At 36.8% G+C, this 14,874-nt stretch overlaps 1 protein-coding gene across 5 annotated transcripts; it reads left to right on the forward strand.

Annotated features, from left to right (window-relative positions):
* Positions 1-947: 947 nt before the first annotated feature.
* On the forward strand, positions 948-13,941 carry LOC121246244 (protein LATE ELONGATED HYPOCOTYL-like). Of its 5 annotated transcripts, XM_041144341.1 has the most exons (9): positions 948-1,214; positions 1,584-1,609; positions 1,832-2,018; positions 2,109-2,262; positions 2,483-2,544; positions 7,332-7,427; positions 11,311-11,535; positions 11,688-13,145; positions 13,266-13,941. In XM_041144341.1, exons 7-9 carry the CDS (start codon positions 11,512-11,514, stop codon positions 13,674-13,676), a joined length of 1,893 nt encoding a protein of 630 aa, XP_041000275.1. In that variant the 5' UTR covers positions 948-1,214; positions 1,584-1,609; positions 1,832-2,018; positions 2,109-2,262; positions 2,483-2,544; positions 7,332-7,427; positions 11,311-11,511; the 3' UTR covers positions 13,677-13,941. The 5 variants fall into 5 exon arrangements, with proteins under 5 accessions (XP_041000275.1, XP_041000272.1, XP_041000274.1 ...); XM_041144338.1 differs by lacking the exon at positions 7,332-7,427 and having other exon boundaries at positions 2,151-2,262; XM_041144340.1 differs by lacking the exon at positions 7,332-7,427 and having other exon boundaries at positions 1,584-2,018; positions 2,151-2,262.
* The last annotated feature ends 933 nt before the right edge of the window (positions 13,942-14,874 follow it).

Genomic DNA, 14,874 nt, shown 5'->3' on the forward strand with positions numbered 1-14,874 from the left:
ATATTTACAGAGTGCCACAACTTTGAGATCTTGAAGAACTTTTGAGGGCCTTGGGTTGATCTCTTGACTTCAAGAGCCTTGGCTTGATCTTTCGACTTTGAGAGAAATTGGAAGATGGAATAAGAGAGAAGATGGAGCCAGTGAGAAAAGAAATTAGTAAAGAAAAGATCAAGAGATAACAAAAGAGGAAGAAGCGGGAAGAAAAAGTGAGAATAAATCACTGGGAGGTGGAAATGTGACTGTGTGAGTCTGTGAGAGCTCAAAGAGCCGAAGAATAAGAGTTAGGGTTTTTTAGCTTTTATATCTCAGTGTAGATTGTGTAGTGGACGAGCGGCTAGTGTGCGGGTATCGGGTAATTACCAGACCCTAACCGTTTAAATTCGAAAATGGGGAAAAAAATTCTGAAAACCGAAACAATCAAACGGTTCAGTTATTTTTATCCGGGTCGGAAAACCTGGTCGGTTCGGCTCCACGGGTATTTTTTGAACAGCCAATTTACAAGTATTTCAACTTTCCAAAAAAACAAAAAAAAAAAAAAAACATCCGAATCCAGCCCAATTAAAGTTGTGGATTCATGAGCCGTGACCGGCAACCATCGGTTACCCCGATTCTCTCAGATTCCACGTTGGTAATGGGCCCCACGGGTACAGCTGGACGCGCTTTTGCGGACTTAACCTCAACCCAGGAATTTGTGGATGAGAATCGAAGACAAATTTCGGCAACCGAAAAACTCAAAGAAAGAATAAATAAATAAATAAAGAAAACAAGAAAAAGAGCAGGGTAGGCGTCAAGCGTGAGTCGGCCACTAAAAGATTGACACTTGGCGCCATCCTGTGACGCACTAGTCTCCGTGCAGCTTTCCGGTCCTTCGCAGCCTCAAATAAAAACGAAAAAGTCCCAATAATTATTTAAAAATAAATCTACAGAGAAAATTAAGATAGTGGCTGAGATTGCTCCGTGCTCTCTCACTGCAAGTTCTTTTCTGCTGGTGTTTTAGGTCTCACGGCTACTCTCACTATCTCTTCTTCTTCCTTCTATAACTCATGCTCTCTCTCTCTCTCCCCGACGATTTTGATTGTTTCCGATTACACCGATCAAAGTCTGGCAAATTCTGATCTGTCATTGCTGGAAACTTTGGGATCTCCGGCCGATCTCGGGTGAGCTCACCCGTCCTTTCCTCGAGAGTTCTCATCTACCGATGGCTTCCACGGAAGGTACCTTTTTTTTTCCCTTCCAATTTCTATTGTCTAGGTCTATTTGACTCTTCTACTCCGTTTGGTTGCCGAAAAATTACAGCAAAGGAAATGAAAGCAAGAGATCCGTTTTTTCCGGTTTTATGATGTGTTCCACTTGAAAAACCTTCCTCAACCTTGTTAAACAGATGTGTTTGGCATGGTTGAGGACTATTGAAGAATCTAAGATTAGTAAATCTACTTTCTTTGTTTTTCTTATGCTTTCCCGGTAACCAAACAGAGGGATAACATTACAAAGGTAGTATATGCGCATGAAAGCATTACATAGAACTAGATGAATTTATGTATACTGATCACACTTTCTCTCTTTCTTTGCTACATTTTCAAAAGGTCTTGGCGTCTTCGGGTTCGTTTTGGTGAGGATTCTGAATAAGGAATTTTCTTTTAGTAGTTCTTTCGGAGAAGCGTCTCTCTGTGCTCCGGTGGATGCTTAAAATTTCTTAGAGGGTTTTAAATTTTATTTTATCTCACAGTATGATACATAATAAAGTGCTTGTGAATCGGAATTCTTTTTTGTGGCTATGCAATCCAGAGGCGGATCTCTACCGATAATTGTCGATTTTCTTTTTCTTTTGCAGTGACATCGGCATATCAGCTTTTGTCGTTGACAACGGTGGCTTTAGTATTTCTAGTATTTGATGTGGTTGAAAAGGGATTGACGTTTTCGTTTTCGTCGTTGCTCGATAGAGAGGATTTGAAGCAGCTTCTAGTTGCCCGGGTCCACTAATGGACACATACTCCTCTGGTGAAGAACTTATTATTAAGGTGAGGATAGTGGACGACTGTATGGCAATGGTTTAATTTTTCATTTATTTATTTTTCGAACGCTTGTTGATGTTGAAAGTCGCGTATCAGAAGATAAGTATGTGAACTGTGAGTAGTTTCTGTTCATGGTAGACGCGAAAACCGTATACAATTACAAAGCAACGAGAGCGATGGACAGAGGAGGAGCATAACAGGTTTCTAGAAGCCTTGAAGCTTTATGGGCGAGCTTGGCAGCGGCTAGAAGGTTTTACTTCCCTTGCACTTAACTTAATTAGTCAGGCGGGAATGCAAATTGAACTGTGCAATCTATGGCGCAAACTTAGGATATTTGGAGAGATATCTTGAGCTGTATCCCTTGGATATCTCTTATTAGGGAATTCCATGAATTATATTGCTATTTATTCTTCTCTTAATCGGAGTTTCGTTTTTTCTTCTTTTTTTTTGTTTTACTTGGTGGTGCGCAGAACATATAGGAACAAAGACTGCTGTGCAGATCAGGAGTCATGCACAGAAATTCTTCTCAAAGGTCAATCGCTACTTTCTCACCTCATGCTTGTCTGAGATGTTTTCTGCCAGTTGTGAATGATACTTGCACTTTGGACGCGGTTCCAGTTCTGTGTACTTCCAATGATTTTTTTTATTGACTTACCATATTCCATTTAGCTTGATTGTCATGTAATACTTTCTTGTGTTCTCACTAATATATATAATACACTGGGAACTTTTTAGATGTTTGTAAGGGGCAAAATTATGTTGTTTTTTCTTACATATTTTGTTATGCATATGATATATGGTATTGATGATTATCCTTTAAAGTTGTTGAGAACCTTTGCTGTCTCAAATTACATTATCCCTTTTTAATAACAGAGCAGAAGGTATATCCTGGGTTCAAAAAAATTTTTTTAATCAGTTAAAAAAAAAACCCTATTAAGCAGTGGAAGAGGCTGTTTAGGGCTGGTTTGAGTTCAAAGATGAGATAAGATGGTTTTAGATGAAAGATGAAAGTTGAAAAAAATATTTTTAGAATATTATTATTGTTTTGGGATTTGAAAAAGTTGAATTAGGATTTGAAAAAATTGAATTGTTTATTATATTTTGTGTGAGAATTTGAAAAGATTGTAATGATGAGATTAGATGAGATTAAACACTTTTTAAATCCAAATGGAGCCTAAGCCCCTTCCAACTATTCAGGATGATGGGAACATGATTTGGTTAACCTAGATTTCTTCTTAGTTTCCCTCTGGCTTAAAACATTCCCTAATCTAAAATTTGTTATATTCAAACAATTGGAAGTTGAGTGGAGTGTAAAGCAGAAAAAACTGATTTAAGCAAGTGCGGTTATTGTGCTTATGCTTTTTGCATTCCAAAAAAACTGTTATCACATGCAAGATTTTTTGAGGTCAACAATGACCCTTTTTCAAGGTGATCCTAGTGGAGCATGTTTTATCTTGTATATAGATTGAGAACACTTTGAGTTATAATGAGTGAGCAAACTCCGCGTAAACAGCATCTCCATTTGCCTATTTTTGCTGAGTTGCTATTTTACCGCCAAGGTAAAAGGGGAGAAATTTTCTGCCGAGTCACAAAAAATGTTTAGGGAATGTGAGTTAAGAAAGACTGCATAAGAGGCTCTGCCATGGAAAACTGTTGATTTCAATTAGTAGGTGTAATATATAAAATAAACGATTCGATTTGTACTTTCCACTTCATTAATAATATCGTTTACTTATAAAAAAAGAAGATTTGTACTTTCCTATCTATCATTTTATGGTCTCAAGAAAAGGTGTGGGTCGTGCACATGAAAATGGAGTGTTACGATATTAAATAAATTAAATCTACCATTTCCTATCACTTTAATTTTTTGGAAAATGTGTGGCTTAACATGGAATATAATGATTTTCATTCAATTCGCTAGCAGTACCTAAGCTTTTTAATAAAGGAGACAACTTATCCCTTCACTCAAGCTAGAGAAGGTTCCTTTGTCTAGATGCCTCAACCTCTTTAAAATGATGTGTTTGGACTGTACCTTTTCTTTTCTTGGTAGACTCTCAGATGTTCAATGCATCTTACATAAACTTTGTTTCTCTCCTTTTACGAAATGGTATCAAATTTTTCTCCAAATGCTCAATGCTTAAGTGTTATAAGAGTGAATATCAGTGTTGATGAGGCAGCTACTGGGATACTCTGGTAAATCAGGAGGTTGCTTATTTTATGGTTATAAAATTATTCAATAGGATGAAACCCCTAGGGTTTGGCTCAAGTGGTAAATGCCTTGGGCTTGGGGGTATGCTCACCCCAGGTCAAAGGTTCAAATCTCCTTGGGTGCAGACAATCTCTAGGGACCATCGGATTGAGAGATTTTTCCCTTGAATTACCCGATGCGCACTTACGGGGAGAGCCTTTGCACCCCTGGGATTAGTCATGACCCTATTCCTAGACACCCGGTGCCAATCAAAAAAAATTATTCAATAGGATGAGGAGCTATGAGCTGGCTGTGGTAGGCAAACTGTACATTGTTTTCCTTTTTCAAGGTAAATGTTGCTTAACTATTTGTGTCTTGAGTAATCAAGAACTGCTTGTATGGATTCTCAGGTAATCTGAGGGGGCGCCTGTCGGCCTCTGGGTTAGGCAGCTAGTCATTAGGATGTTTAAAGTACCTCTGATACATATATATATATATATATATATATGTTGGCTGAGGTTCATCATTTCCTATATATAGATTGCCATGTTTTCTTCACATAGCAATTGACTTTTTCTAGGTTACTGCATAATGAAGTTTTGATCTCTCCTGAGAATTTCACTGAATTAAATAGACCTTTTCTTAGTTTTTTGTCATTCATCTTTTAGTTCATGTGCAGAAGAAATATCTAATAGTTTAACACCTCTCTCTCTCTCTCTCTCTCTCTATATATATATATATGTGTGTGTGTGTGTGTGTGTGTGCGCGCTTGTGTGCGCACAAAGAATCTATGCTATGATTTTTTTTACATGTTTACAGTGTAGGTTCAGAGCTATGGTTTTACCTTTCCTATTACTTTTGAGCCATCCATTTTAATCTTCTATTGAACCATCATTTCTTGCTTCACATTCTCCAAGATCAGCATTTTGAAGGATTTCAAGCCCCTTTTTCAGGTTGGAAAGGATTACGCTTTTGTAGTATTCCATACTCTCTATTGTAGCATGCAAACAACTGTCAACCTTTGCATCTTTACAAGAGTTTATGTGTAGTATGGAGACATACGGGGTAAGTTTCCTTGAGAATGAGAGTGGGATAGCTGAAGTAGAGTATCAGACTGAAAGACTATGGCTACTTGGACATTATTTTCTGGATTTATACGCTGAGCACGTGTTCTCAGAAGTGGTTCTGGTTTGACCTCTGTGGTCAAATTTACTATTACGGTGAACTCTGCAATGGTTCTTGAGGCTAAAGACAAGTGTGAACACTTTGTTCATTTACTTATGTAGATTCTCAGTTAAATGTTATTTAGAGTAGTGGGGGTGTATTTGTTTAGTTTTCTCGTTTGGGTTCATCCTTGGGAAGTGATAGAGTTGTCTTATTTAGTGTTTGCGAATGATACTAAACTCTTTCATGATGCAGATCGAGAAACAGTCAAAATTATCAGGTGTGTATTTCTCTGTTTTGAAGTTGTGTTGGGTTTGAATGAGTTTTGCAAAGGGGAGTTGGTTTGGGTAAAGGATGTCAGAACGATCTAGTTTGTTAGGTGGGTATATTTGGGTCTTTTCCTATAACTTGTTTGGAATTGCTTCTGGGATGATATTTTGAGGCACACGATATGAAATTCTATAATTGAATTGATTAAAAAGATATTGGCTAGGCTGAAGAAATTGTATCTAGCAGAGATAGGAGTATTACGCATTTGAAGAGAACTTTGTCTATTGACTCTAGTTTACCTCCCTTACCTACTTATTTCCTTCCTATATTTATTATACCCATCCATGTTGCTAATAGAATAAAAATTTCAACAGAACTTCGTGTTGGGGGGACAACTCTGAATTTCATTTGGTAGACTGGTAGGTCTCCTTTTTGTTGTGGTAGGTTGTGTGTGAGAAAACTGTGTATTCAATCAGGCTTTGTTGGGGAAGTGGCTGTGTTCTTATATGAAGGAACAAGATCAGTTGTGGACATGCATTAGTGGAGTGAAGATGGAAATAATATGGGTTAGGGGAACTCTGCAGAAGCTAGATGATCTCATTGGACGAGCTTGTGTTAGGAGTGGGTGGGAAATATTTCATGATTCCTTCTCCGTTATGAAACAATGTGGGACAGGGTAATAGGTCTTTCAAAGGGCTGATGGCCAGATTTGTTTCTTTTTTTGTAAGGGTGCTTTTATTGCCTTTAATGTTGGAAGATCCAAAGAGGGAGATGCTGCTTATTGGTATTCTAGTTTGTACATGCTATTCAGGATTGGGAGTGGGTGTCAGTTTCCTGTTGTACTCTAATAATTTCCTCCTGGTGATGGAGATTGGCTCATTTTGATGTTCAGTCTATTTATGCAGCTTTGAGGGGGAACTGTTAGCAACCTAGGAGGAGCATATGGTGTATTAATGTTGCATACGTAAGCTGATATTTTGTGTGGATGCCACCCTTGGATAAAACATTTACAATGCATAATACTAGAATACTATTAAGGTGTTACCAAAATACTAGTAAATTTATATTAGTTTTCAAAAAAATAAATCTAGAATTTCATTATTAAGGTCTTATCCAAGGCTTGCAATGGAATTCATGGCTAATGAAACTTTTACTTACCACAGTGGAAATTCTTGATAGAAGCACAGATATCGTGGACTGGTATTGTATGTGGATAAAGTCTGGTTAGTTGACTGATCAACTTTCACTTCATTGTTCGCTGTTCATGGCAATATGGTTGGTAGTGTTATCTGATCTTAATTATTAATGGGTGATGCTGAAAGAGTGTTGTTGAATTGCTTGTTTCTAAGGAAATTTTGATTATCATAAACGTGGTAAAATGTGGAATGTTATTCTACATTGTCTAATGTTTCCTATTTGAAGGAAATGGAATGTTAAAGATTTCACAATCCATAGGTTTTTGTTAATTTACGTTAATTAATAACTGGGTGTTGGCTTTAGGTTTTTTAATCAACATTTTACTTTTATATTGTAATTTCTTAGGAACTCTCCTATACATTGCCTGCGTCATTTGGATGTCCCCCTTTTCAATAGTCTTTTCTTTCCCCCAATCTATGTTCGTTTCTAATAATTTCTTAGCTACAGAGTTCTGAATTCGGATCTTCACTGAACAATGACTTTTTATCGGTTTCAATTAGGCCTGTGTGTCTTTCTGCACACACCTGGAAGAGTGCATGTTCTCTTTCATTTTTACATAATGAAAGTGGGCTCTTGCTCCTGCATAAAATAGCAAGGTCAGGAAGCATACTTATGAAGTGCATATATAATCTTTTTTTTAAAGTAAATGGGAACCCCCCACCCCCCTTTTTATTCTCTTCATTTTTGTCCAACTATCATCCAGTAAAGAAGTTTGAACCTTGAATGCTCCTCTCTTTCACTGTTCAAATAATTTCTGCAGTGTTGATAATTTTTTATGGAAAAGATACTCTAATAGACTTTAATTACAATACATACTAGGATGCAACACTACAGCTATTTTAAATTAATCATAGTCATTGACTGCTGAGGGAAAAAAGTGTAAGGTGTAGTTCCTCCTCCTAGTTAGTGGTGCAATTATGGTGTCTTTCTATTTTCTACCAGGCTGGAGCATTTGGATGCAAAACCAAAGGGTTGTAGCAATAATTATAACTGAAAGTTACCTTAAACAGTAAGGCCTCGTTTGTTTTCGCTAGGGGTGTAAATGGTCCTGTCCGGTCCTGTCCGGTCCAGCGATGGACCGAATATTTTCAGTCCATCATTTTTCCGAACCGAACACCCATAGGGTCCATTCAGTCCAACCTTATTTTTTTTTATTTTTTTAAATAATTAATAAAAAAAATTATTTAAAATACTAAATTAAATTAAGTGACTTATTAATGTAGATTATATAGCAAACTCAATAAAAAAATATTTTATATGGTCAATGATAATAAATTAGATGAAAATTATATTATTAGTTTATATAATTACTATATAATTAACTAATTGATATTATATATTAGTTAATTCATAGAATATTAACAAGTGTTAATAATATATTTAAAATTTTATATTGTTAATAGTGATAGGTTAGATGAAGATATATATAAAATATTGTTAATTTATAAAATATTAACAAGTATTAATAACATATTTAAAATTTTATGTTGTTAATAGTGATAGGTTAGATGAAGATATATATAAAATATTGTTAATTTATAAAATATTAACAAGTATTAATAACATATTTAAAATTTTATGTTGTTAATTGTATAATTATTATATAAATAATAAATATAAAATTTTTTTTTTTTTATTCGGTCCGGTCGGGAAAAACCCTGAACCGTGGACCGGACCGAAACTTTTCGGTCCTCTAAAACGTGGACCGAGACCGACCGTTTCAATCTCGGTCCGGTCTGGTCGTTTATCACCCCTAGTTTTCGCAGATGAGTTAAGATTAAAGTTAAAAAGTTGAATAAAATATTGTTAGAATATACTTTTTATTATTATTTTTGTTTTGAGATTTGAAAAAGTTGAATTGTTTATTTTATTTTGTATTGAAATTTGGGAAAGTTGTAATTATTAGATGAGATGAGATGAGTTGAAATGTTTTTTGAAAACAAACGAGGCCTAAATCTGATGCTATGTCCGTTTTTATTTTTAATTTTTATTTTAGTCTGAATTTAGGGAGACTGCTATTTGTTTGAAGTCAGATCATAGAGGTAATTATAGGTTTGGTGGAAGAACTTCAATTCATATATCTTATGGATGCTTCGTGTTAACTCACTGGAAAAAATGTGATCCCACAAATTGTACCATTGAATGAATTGAAAAGAGTAAGGCTAGTAAACATAACAAAATGTACACAAGTCATTTCAGTCAGAGCTTTAAATGGAATTGTACCTAGGAAGGGCAACACTAAGGATTCCTCGGTGCAATGTCTTAAATTTCTATTTGATCTTGAGAACAGGTTGAAAAGGAAAAAAAAAAAAAAAAGCATATCAAGAGCATATTCAAATGAATCCTATCTCAAAATTGTGGGAAGAACTGAAGCTGTAATGGAAATTTTTGTTACCCTTTTTAGGACAATTGATGCCGTGTCTCAACTTTAAAGTTCCATCTCACCCATTAGTGTAGCTTATTATTATTGTTATTATTCAGAATTTTTATTTATATGAAAGGGTCAGGAGTAGAGTATTTTGTGGGGTGGAGCCACAACACCCCTTCTCCTTGAGGGCCCTATTTGATGATTTGAAATTGTTTCTGGATTGAAACTGAATTTGGCCAGGTTAGAGTTTGTTCCTATGGATAAGATTTCTAATGTGGAGGGTCTGGCTAACATATTGGGGTTTACGGTATCCTCTTTTGGCCTCCTTTTAGGTGTCCCTTTCAAGGCCAGGTCTATTTGTGATGGTGTTATGGAGAAAATTGAGTGTCATTTAACTTGTTGGCAGAGGATGTATTTGTCTAAAGGTGGTAGCTCACCTTGATCAAGAGTAATGTTTCCAATTCGCGTGCATATTTTTTATCCCTATAATGGCACTTTTTTATAGAGTGGGTTAGGTGAAGAGTTTGAATTTCTCCTAGTAAATTGGGTAAGGTATGATCTCTGATTTCTATGGGAGGATTGGGAGTTCGAAACTTGCTTCTATTCGATCAAGCCCTTCTAGGAAGTGGCTTTGGCGTACCAACATTAGAGAGAGGCTTTGTGGAAAGCTGTGGTGGAGTCTAAATCTAGTTGTGACTAGGGTGAGTGGTATTTAAATGAGATACATGAACAACATAGGTTGAGATTGTGAAAAAAATATCAGAAGAGGATAGTGATTCTTTCAACTCCTGCTAAATAGATTTGAGGTAGGTGGTGACTCTAGGATCTGGTTTGGAGAGAGGGGGCCCTCAATGAAACTTTCCCAGGGGTTTACAGTATCGCACAAGTGCAAGATGCATCAATGGGTGACCTATTGGAGTTTTCCAAGACTTCCCTCAGAGGAATGGTAGTCTTCAGAGTTTTTCAATCTGTTGTACTTTATAAATTACAGCCTGGAAGTGCACTAAAGATTCTATGGAAACCTTCCAAGTGAGGGAAGTTCACTATTCATCTTTCTATCAAGTCTTTATACCTGTGTTTAGCAACTCTTCTCCTTGTAGAAATATTTGACAAGTTCAGGCATCTTTAAGAGCAATTTTTTTTATAAAAAAAAAAAAGAGCAATTTTTTTCTTTTACACTTGGACAACCTTTAGAAATGTTCTCACCATGGATAACCTAATGAAACTTCATATCATTACGACATATTGGTGCTCTATTTGCAGAAAGAGTGGGGAATATGTAGACCAAATTTTACTTCATTGTCATACTGCCAGGGTCATGTGGAATGACTTTTGGGGTAAAGTTTGGTTTGCTTGGGTTATGTACAGAAAATTTGTAGACCTCTTTGCCAACTGGAGAAACTTAGAAGTGCACAAATTGTAGTAGTATGGAAGATTGTCTCTATTTCTTTAGTGTGGTGTATTTGGAGGGAAAAGAATGATAGAAATTTGAGGATTGTGAATGAAAGACAAAAGGGCTAAAAAGGTTTCTTTCTCTATACTATGTTCCTTTGGGCAGCCACTATAGGTATTTCTCGTTACTTTCTCTATACTTTTTTTCAATTTTTATTAGGTGTTCCTTCTGTCTACATCGTATGTGCTTGGGCTATGTCTTTTATAACTTTTAATATTAAGATTCTATTACTTGTTGCCAATCAAAAAAAGATTCTGTACTTGTCCAAAAAACGGAAGTTCCTGCTTACAACAGATGCATCTGATCTGACAACAGATTATCAGATGAGACAATAGATATATTTAGACATTGCGAGTCCCTAAAGCCAAGTTCTAGCAGCCTATATATGGAAACTGCTATCAGTTTACCCCCTTTCCCTGCATTTTGTAACCACTTCCAGACAATGACACGAGGTAAATATTTTATTTTGTTCCATCTTGGATTAGAAAAGGTCTCTTAACATCGTGTTTTGTGCATTCATGTTAGTCAGTCTTATATGAAGCTAAACAGTGTGCCTGGTTCTTTTGCTCCTTTGAAGTTGCAATGGTTTATATACTTAATATTACCTCTACTGAGTATACAACTCTGGTGGCTTTGTTAACGACTTCTTTGCTTTCAGTTAGAGAAGGAGGCTCTCATTAAAGGTGTTCCCGTAGGACAAGCTCTTGATATAGAAATTCCACCTCCACGCCCTAAGAGGAAACCAACCAATCCTTATCCACGGAAAAAAAGCATCAGTGTTCCCGCATCACAGGTGGGAGCAAAGGATGGAAAACTGTTGACATCAGTTTCGTCTTTGCATTTTAAGCAAGCACTGGACATGGAGAAAGAACCACCACCCGAGGTTGAAATTATCGCATTTTGTTCTATTAAATTCATTGGACATTCTTGTTTCTTCACTTACATTTTCACTTTTCTCAAGACCTATCACTTACACCTTTTTGTTTTCTTTATTTTGGTTTTTTGTTTCTTTGCATGCTTTTGTTTTGGTATCAGAATGGAAGTGAAAAACCAAAAAATGCAAAAGATAATCAGGATGACAATTGCTCAGTGCTCTTCTTTCACAAAGAAGCCCAACAATCTTCTGTTTCTTCAGCAAACAAAAGTTATGTATCAACTCCTGTCGCACTCAGAAACTCATGTATGTTAAGGGAATTTATCCCTTCAATTAAAGATTCAATTACACAGGATGAAACAAATGAATCCTTTGTCACCATCGAACATAAAGAAAATCAGAAGTCAGACAAAGCTGATGCCAAACTGGTTCAGGGTACTTGCACTAGTAAAGGCTCAAAGTTGGAGAAGTCGAATGTCCCACACGAGAAATCTGTTCAAGGTGAAAAAACAGATGACTTGAGTTCTGCATTGCCAATAGAGGAGATGCTAACCACTCAGAACTATCCAAGGCACGTCTCTGTGCACATTCTAGATGGAAGCCGAGGAACATGTACTCAAACTCCTTCCTCAGATATGTCATTCCAGGAGTCCATATTTCACCCAATGGGAGAGGTTCGTGGTCACCCTAACCTGTTCACAAACCCAGCTTCAACTGCCAGTTCTGAACACCAAAATAACATTCCCAGATCTTCTGTTCAACAATCATTTCCAGCTTTACCTCCTCCCTTTACGCCAATTTTCCATAACCAGGATGACTACCAATCATTTCACCTTTCCTCTACATTTTCAAGTCTTATTGTCTCTGCTTTGCTGCAAAATCCTGCAGCTCATGCCGCAGCAACTTTTGCAGCTACTGTTTGGCCCTATGCAAATGTGGAGACTTCTGCAGATTCTCCACTCGGCAACCCAGGAGGCTTCCCATTGAGGCAAATGGGATCTACTCCAAGTATGGCAGCTATTGCGGCTAATACTGTAGCTGCTGCAACTGCATGGTGGGCAGCCCATGGACTACTTCCTATATGTGCTCCTCTTCATGCTGCTTATGCTTGCGCTCCCCCATCCACTGCTGCTGTTTCACCTATGGATGATCGACCCCCAGCAGCCAAGACAGACAGAGAAGAGAATACTCTTCAAAATCCTCCCATGCAACAACTGGAGCCGGAATATTCGGAAACTGTGAAGGCTCATAATTCAGCTTCAAAATCACCTACTCTGTCCTCATCAGAATCTGTGGAGAGTGGAGGTGCAAAGCTAAGCACGGGATCAAAAGTTGATGATCATGAGAAGGTTGAAGCAGCTACTGAGCTCCATGATTTAAACAAAGCAAAAAACAGAAAGCAGGTAGACCGATCCTCTTGTGGTTCCAACACAACTTCTGGCAGTGAGGTAGAGACTGATGCATTGGAGAAGCATGAGAAAGCAAAGTTAGAGAAGCATGAGAAAGGAATGGAAGAGCCAACAGAACCGGATGAGAACCCTCTAGCTGCTGAGATCAGTAATCGCCGCAGCAAAACTGTCACCAATGTGGTTGATTCGTGGAAGGAGGTCTCCGAAGAGGTTATAGGACAATGTTGTTTAATAATGAGTTCTTTTTTAAAATAAGTCCATAGAAAAATAATTTTTCTTATTACCTGGTTCTTGCATTCATTGCTGCTCTTGCCTTATTTTATTTTTCAGGGGCGGCTGGCCTTTCAAGCACTCTTCTCTAGAGAGGTGTTGCCACAAAGTTTTTCGCCTCCACACGATGAAGAGAACAAGGAACATCAGAAGGACAATATCAAAGAAGACAAGCAAAATAATACAGATGAGCAAAATGGAAATGCATCTCTGTTAGACCTCAACAGCAGAACATGTGGGTCTTGTTCAAACCATCACGGAAACTCAAAGTTTGAAGGCAGCAACAATGGAGAGGATGGGCAGCTAAAAATAGGACTTAGACATGGAAATCTTAAGACTTGTCGAACGGGATTTAAGCCATACAAAAGGTGTTCGGTAGATGCCAAGGAAAACAGGGTGACAAATACCAGCATCCAGGGGGAAGAGAGAGGTCCAAAGCGGATTCGCTTGGAAGGGGCAGCTTCAACTTGAGCATAGATAATACACGCAATCAAAGGAAACCTTTGATGTTGCACATGATTTATAATTTTCCCCTTATCTATGTTATAGTCTGTTTCATTTTTAAGTCCCAGCTCACGAAACTTGTCGTGTGGGTGTGTACTATATTGTATGTCTACATTTGCTCACATACTATCTTGAACCCATGCAACTGCACTTGGAAGACTTACCGTAAATAGAATGCAGAAAAATCAATCCAAGTATTGAATAGGCCTTGATCTGGCCACCTTCCCCTAAAGCTAAAGGTATGTCTGCGACATCTATTCATTTTTCCCTTCTTGGCCTGTTGGAAGTGAGAGCTGAAGCCTGTTGGTTTTAGTGAACCATATCAAATGGGGCGTGCTTTGTAGCTCATTGCATTTTGCTGATGTGGTGATTTTTCATTAAGGCTTTAATATCCACTTAAATTCAATGGCTTTTCCAATTAGGAGAGATGTAGACAATGCAGATTTTACAGTATTTAATGTCATCTATTGGAAGTGTGGACCCAAGCATGGTATGGGGCACATTGTCATAGGAGAGATCTTGATCCCATTTCTTTGCATGCACCTTTCTTGGCACTGAAGTAGAATTGAATTATTGAATTGAGATTTTAATGCTTCTTTGTTGATAACTTCCCATCAAAGAGAAAAGCTCAAAGTTTATGAGTTCAGCCATTAATATGGGTGTGCGTATTTGCCAAATGCTTCTTGTTTTTTTTTTTTTTTTTTTTTTTGCCTAATGCTTTTAGTTTTGCTTCCAGAAGATATTAGGATTTTGAGTACTGCTATTCTAAAGCCTTTATACCATACACTAATTACATAGCATAATTTGAAATTTGAATGATAAAATTTGATTTGTAAAATTTAAATTTTAAAATTTATCTCTTGAATCAAATTATACCATGTAAATAATATATAGTGTAAAAGTCTAAGAATAGAATAACTCTGAAGGATTTTTTAGAACTTTTTTACCAAACATTTTTTATAATTGAGAACTATACAGTATTAAATGTGGACTCTACATTACCCACAAGAAATATTTAAATAAGGGACAATGCTAGGGTGCATCCTAAATATGCACACTAGTGTAAATGAGTTTTTTTTGTTTTTATTTCCTTTTTTTAAGCATTTTTTAAACATCCTTAATCATTAAAAAAATAAAATATAAATATAAATTCATTAATAATCAC

The sequence above is a fragment of the Juglans microcarpa x Juglans regia genome, chromosome 1S (genome assembly GCF_004785595.1).
Source record: "Juglans microcarpa x Juglans regia isolate MS1-56 chromosome 1S, Jm3101_v1.0, whole genome shotgun sequence".
In the NCBI taxonomy this organism is placed as follows: domain Eukaryota; kingdom Viridiplantae; phylum Streptophyta; class Magnoliopsida; order Fagales; family Juglandaceae; genus Juglans; species Juglans microcarpa x Juglans regia.

Bases quoted from the DNA above. Each gene is read 5' to 3' on its own strand.
- LOC121246244 (XM_041144340.1), top strand. From the start codon at position 1,980: ATGGACACATACTCCTCTGGTGAAGAACTTATTATTAAG. The intron at 2,019-2,150 runs GTGAGGATAGTG...TGTTCATGGTAG, and splicing joins GTGAAGAACTTATTATTAAG to ACGCGAAAACCGTATACAAT. The intron at 13,146-13,265 runs GTTATAGGACAA...TTTATTTTTCAG, and splicing joins GGAAGGAGGTCTCCGAAGAG to GGGCGGCTGGCCTTTCAAGC.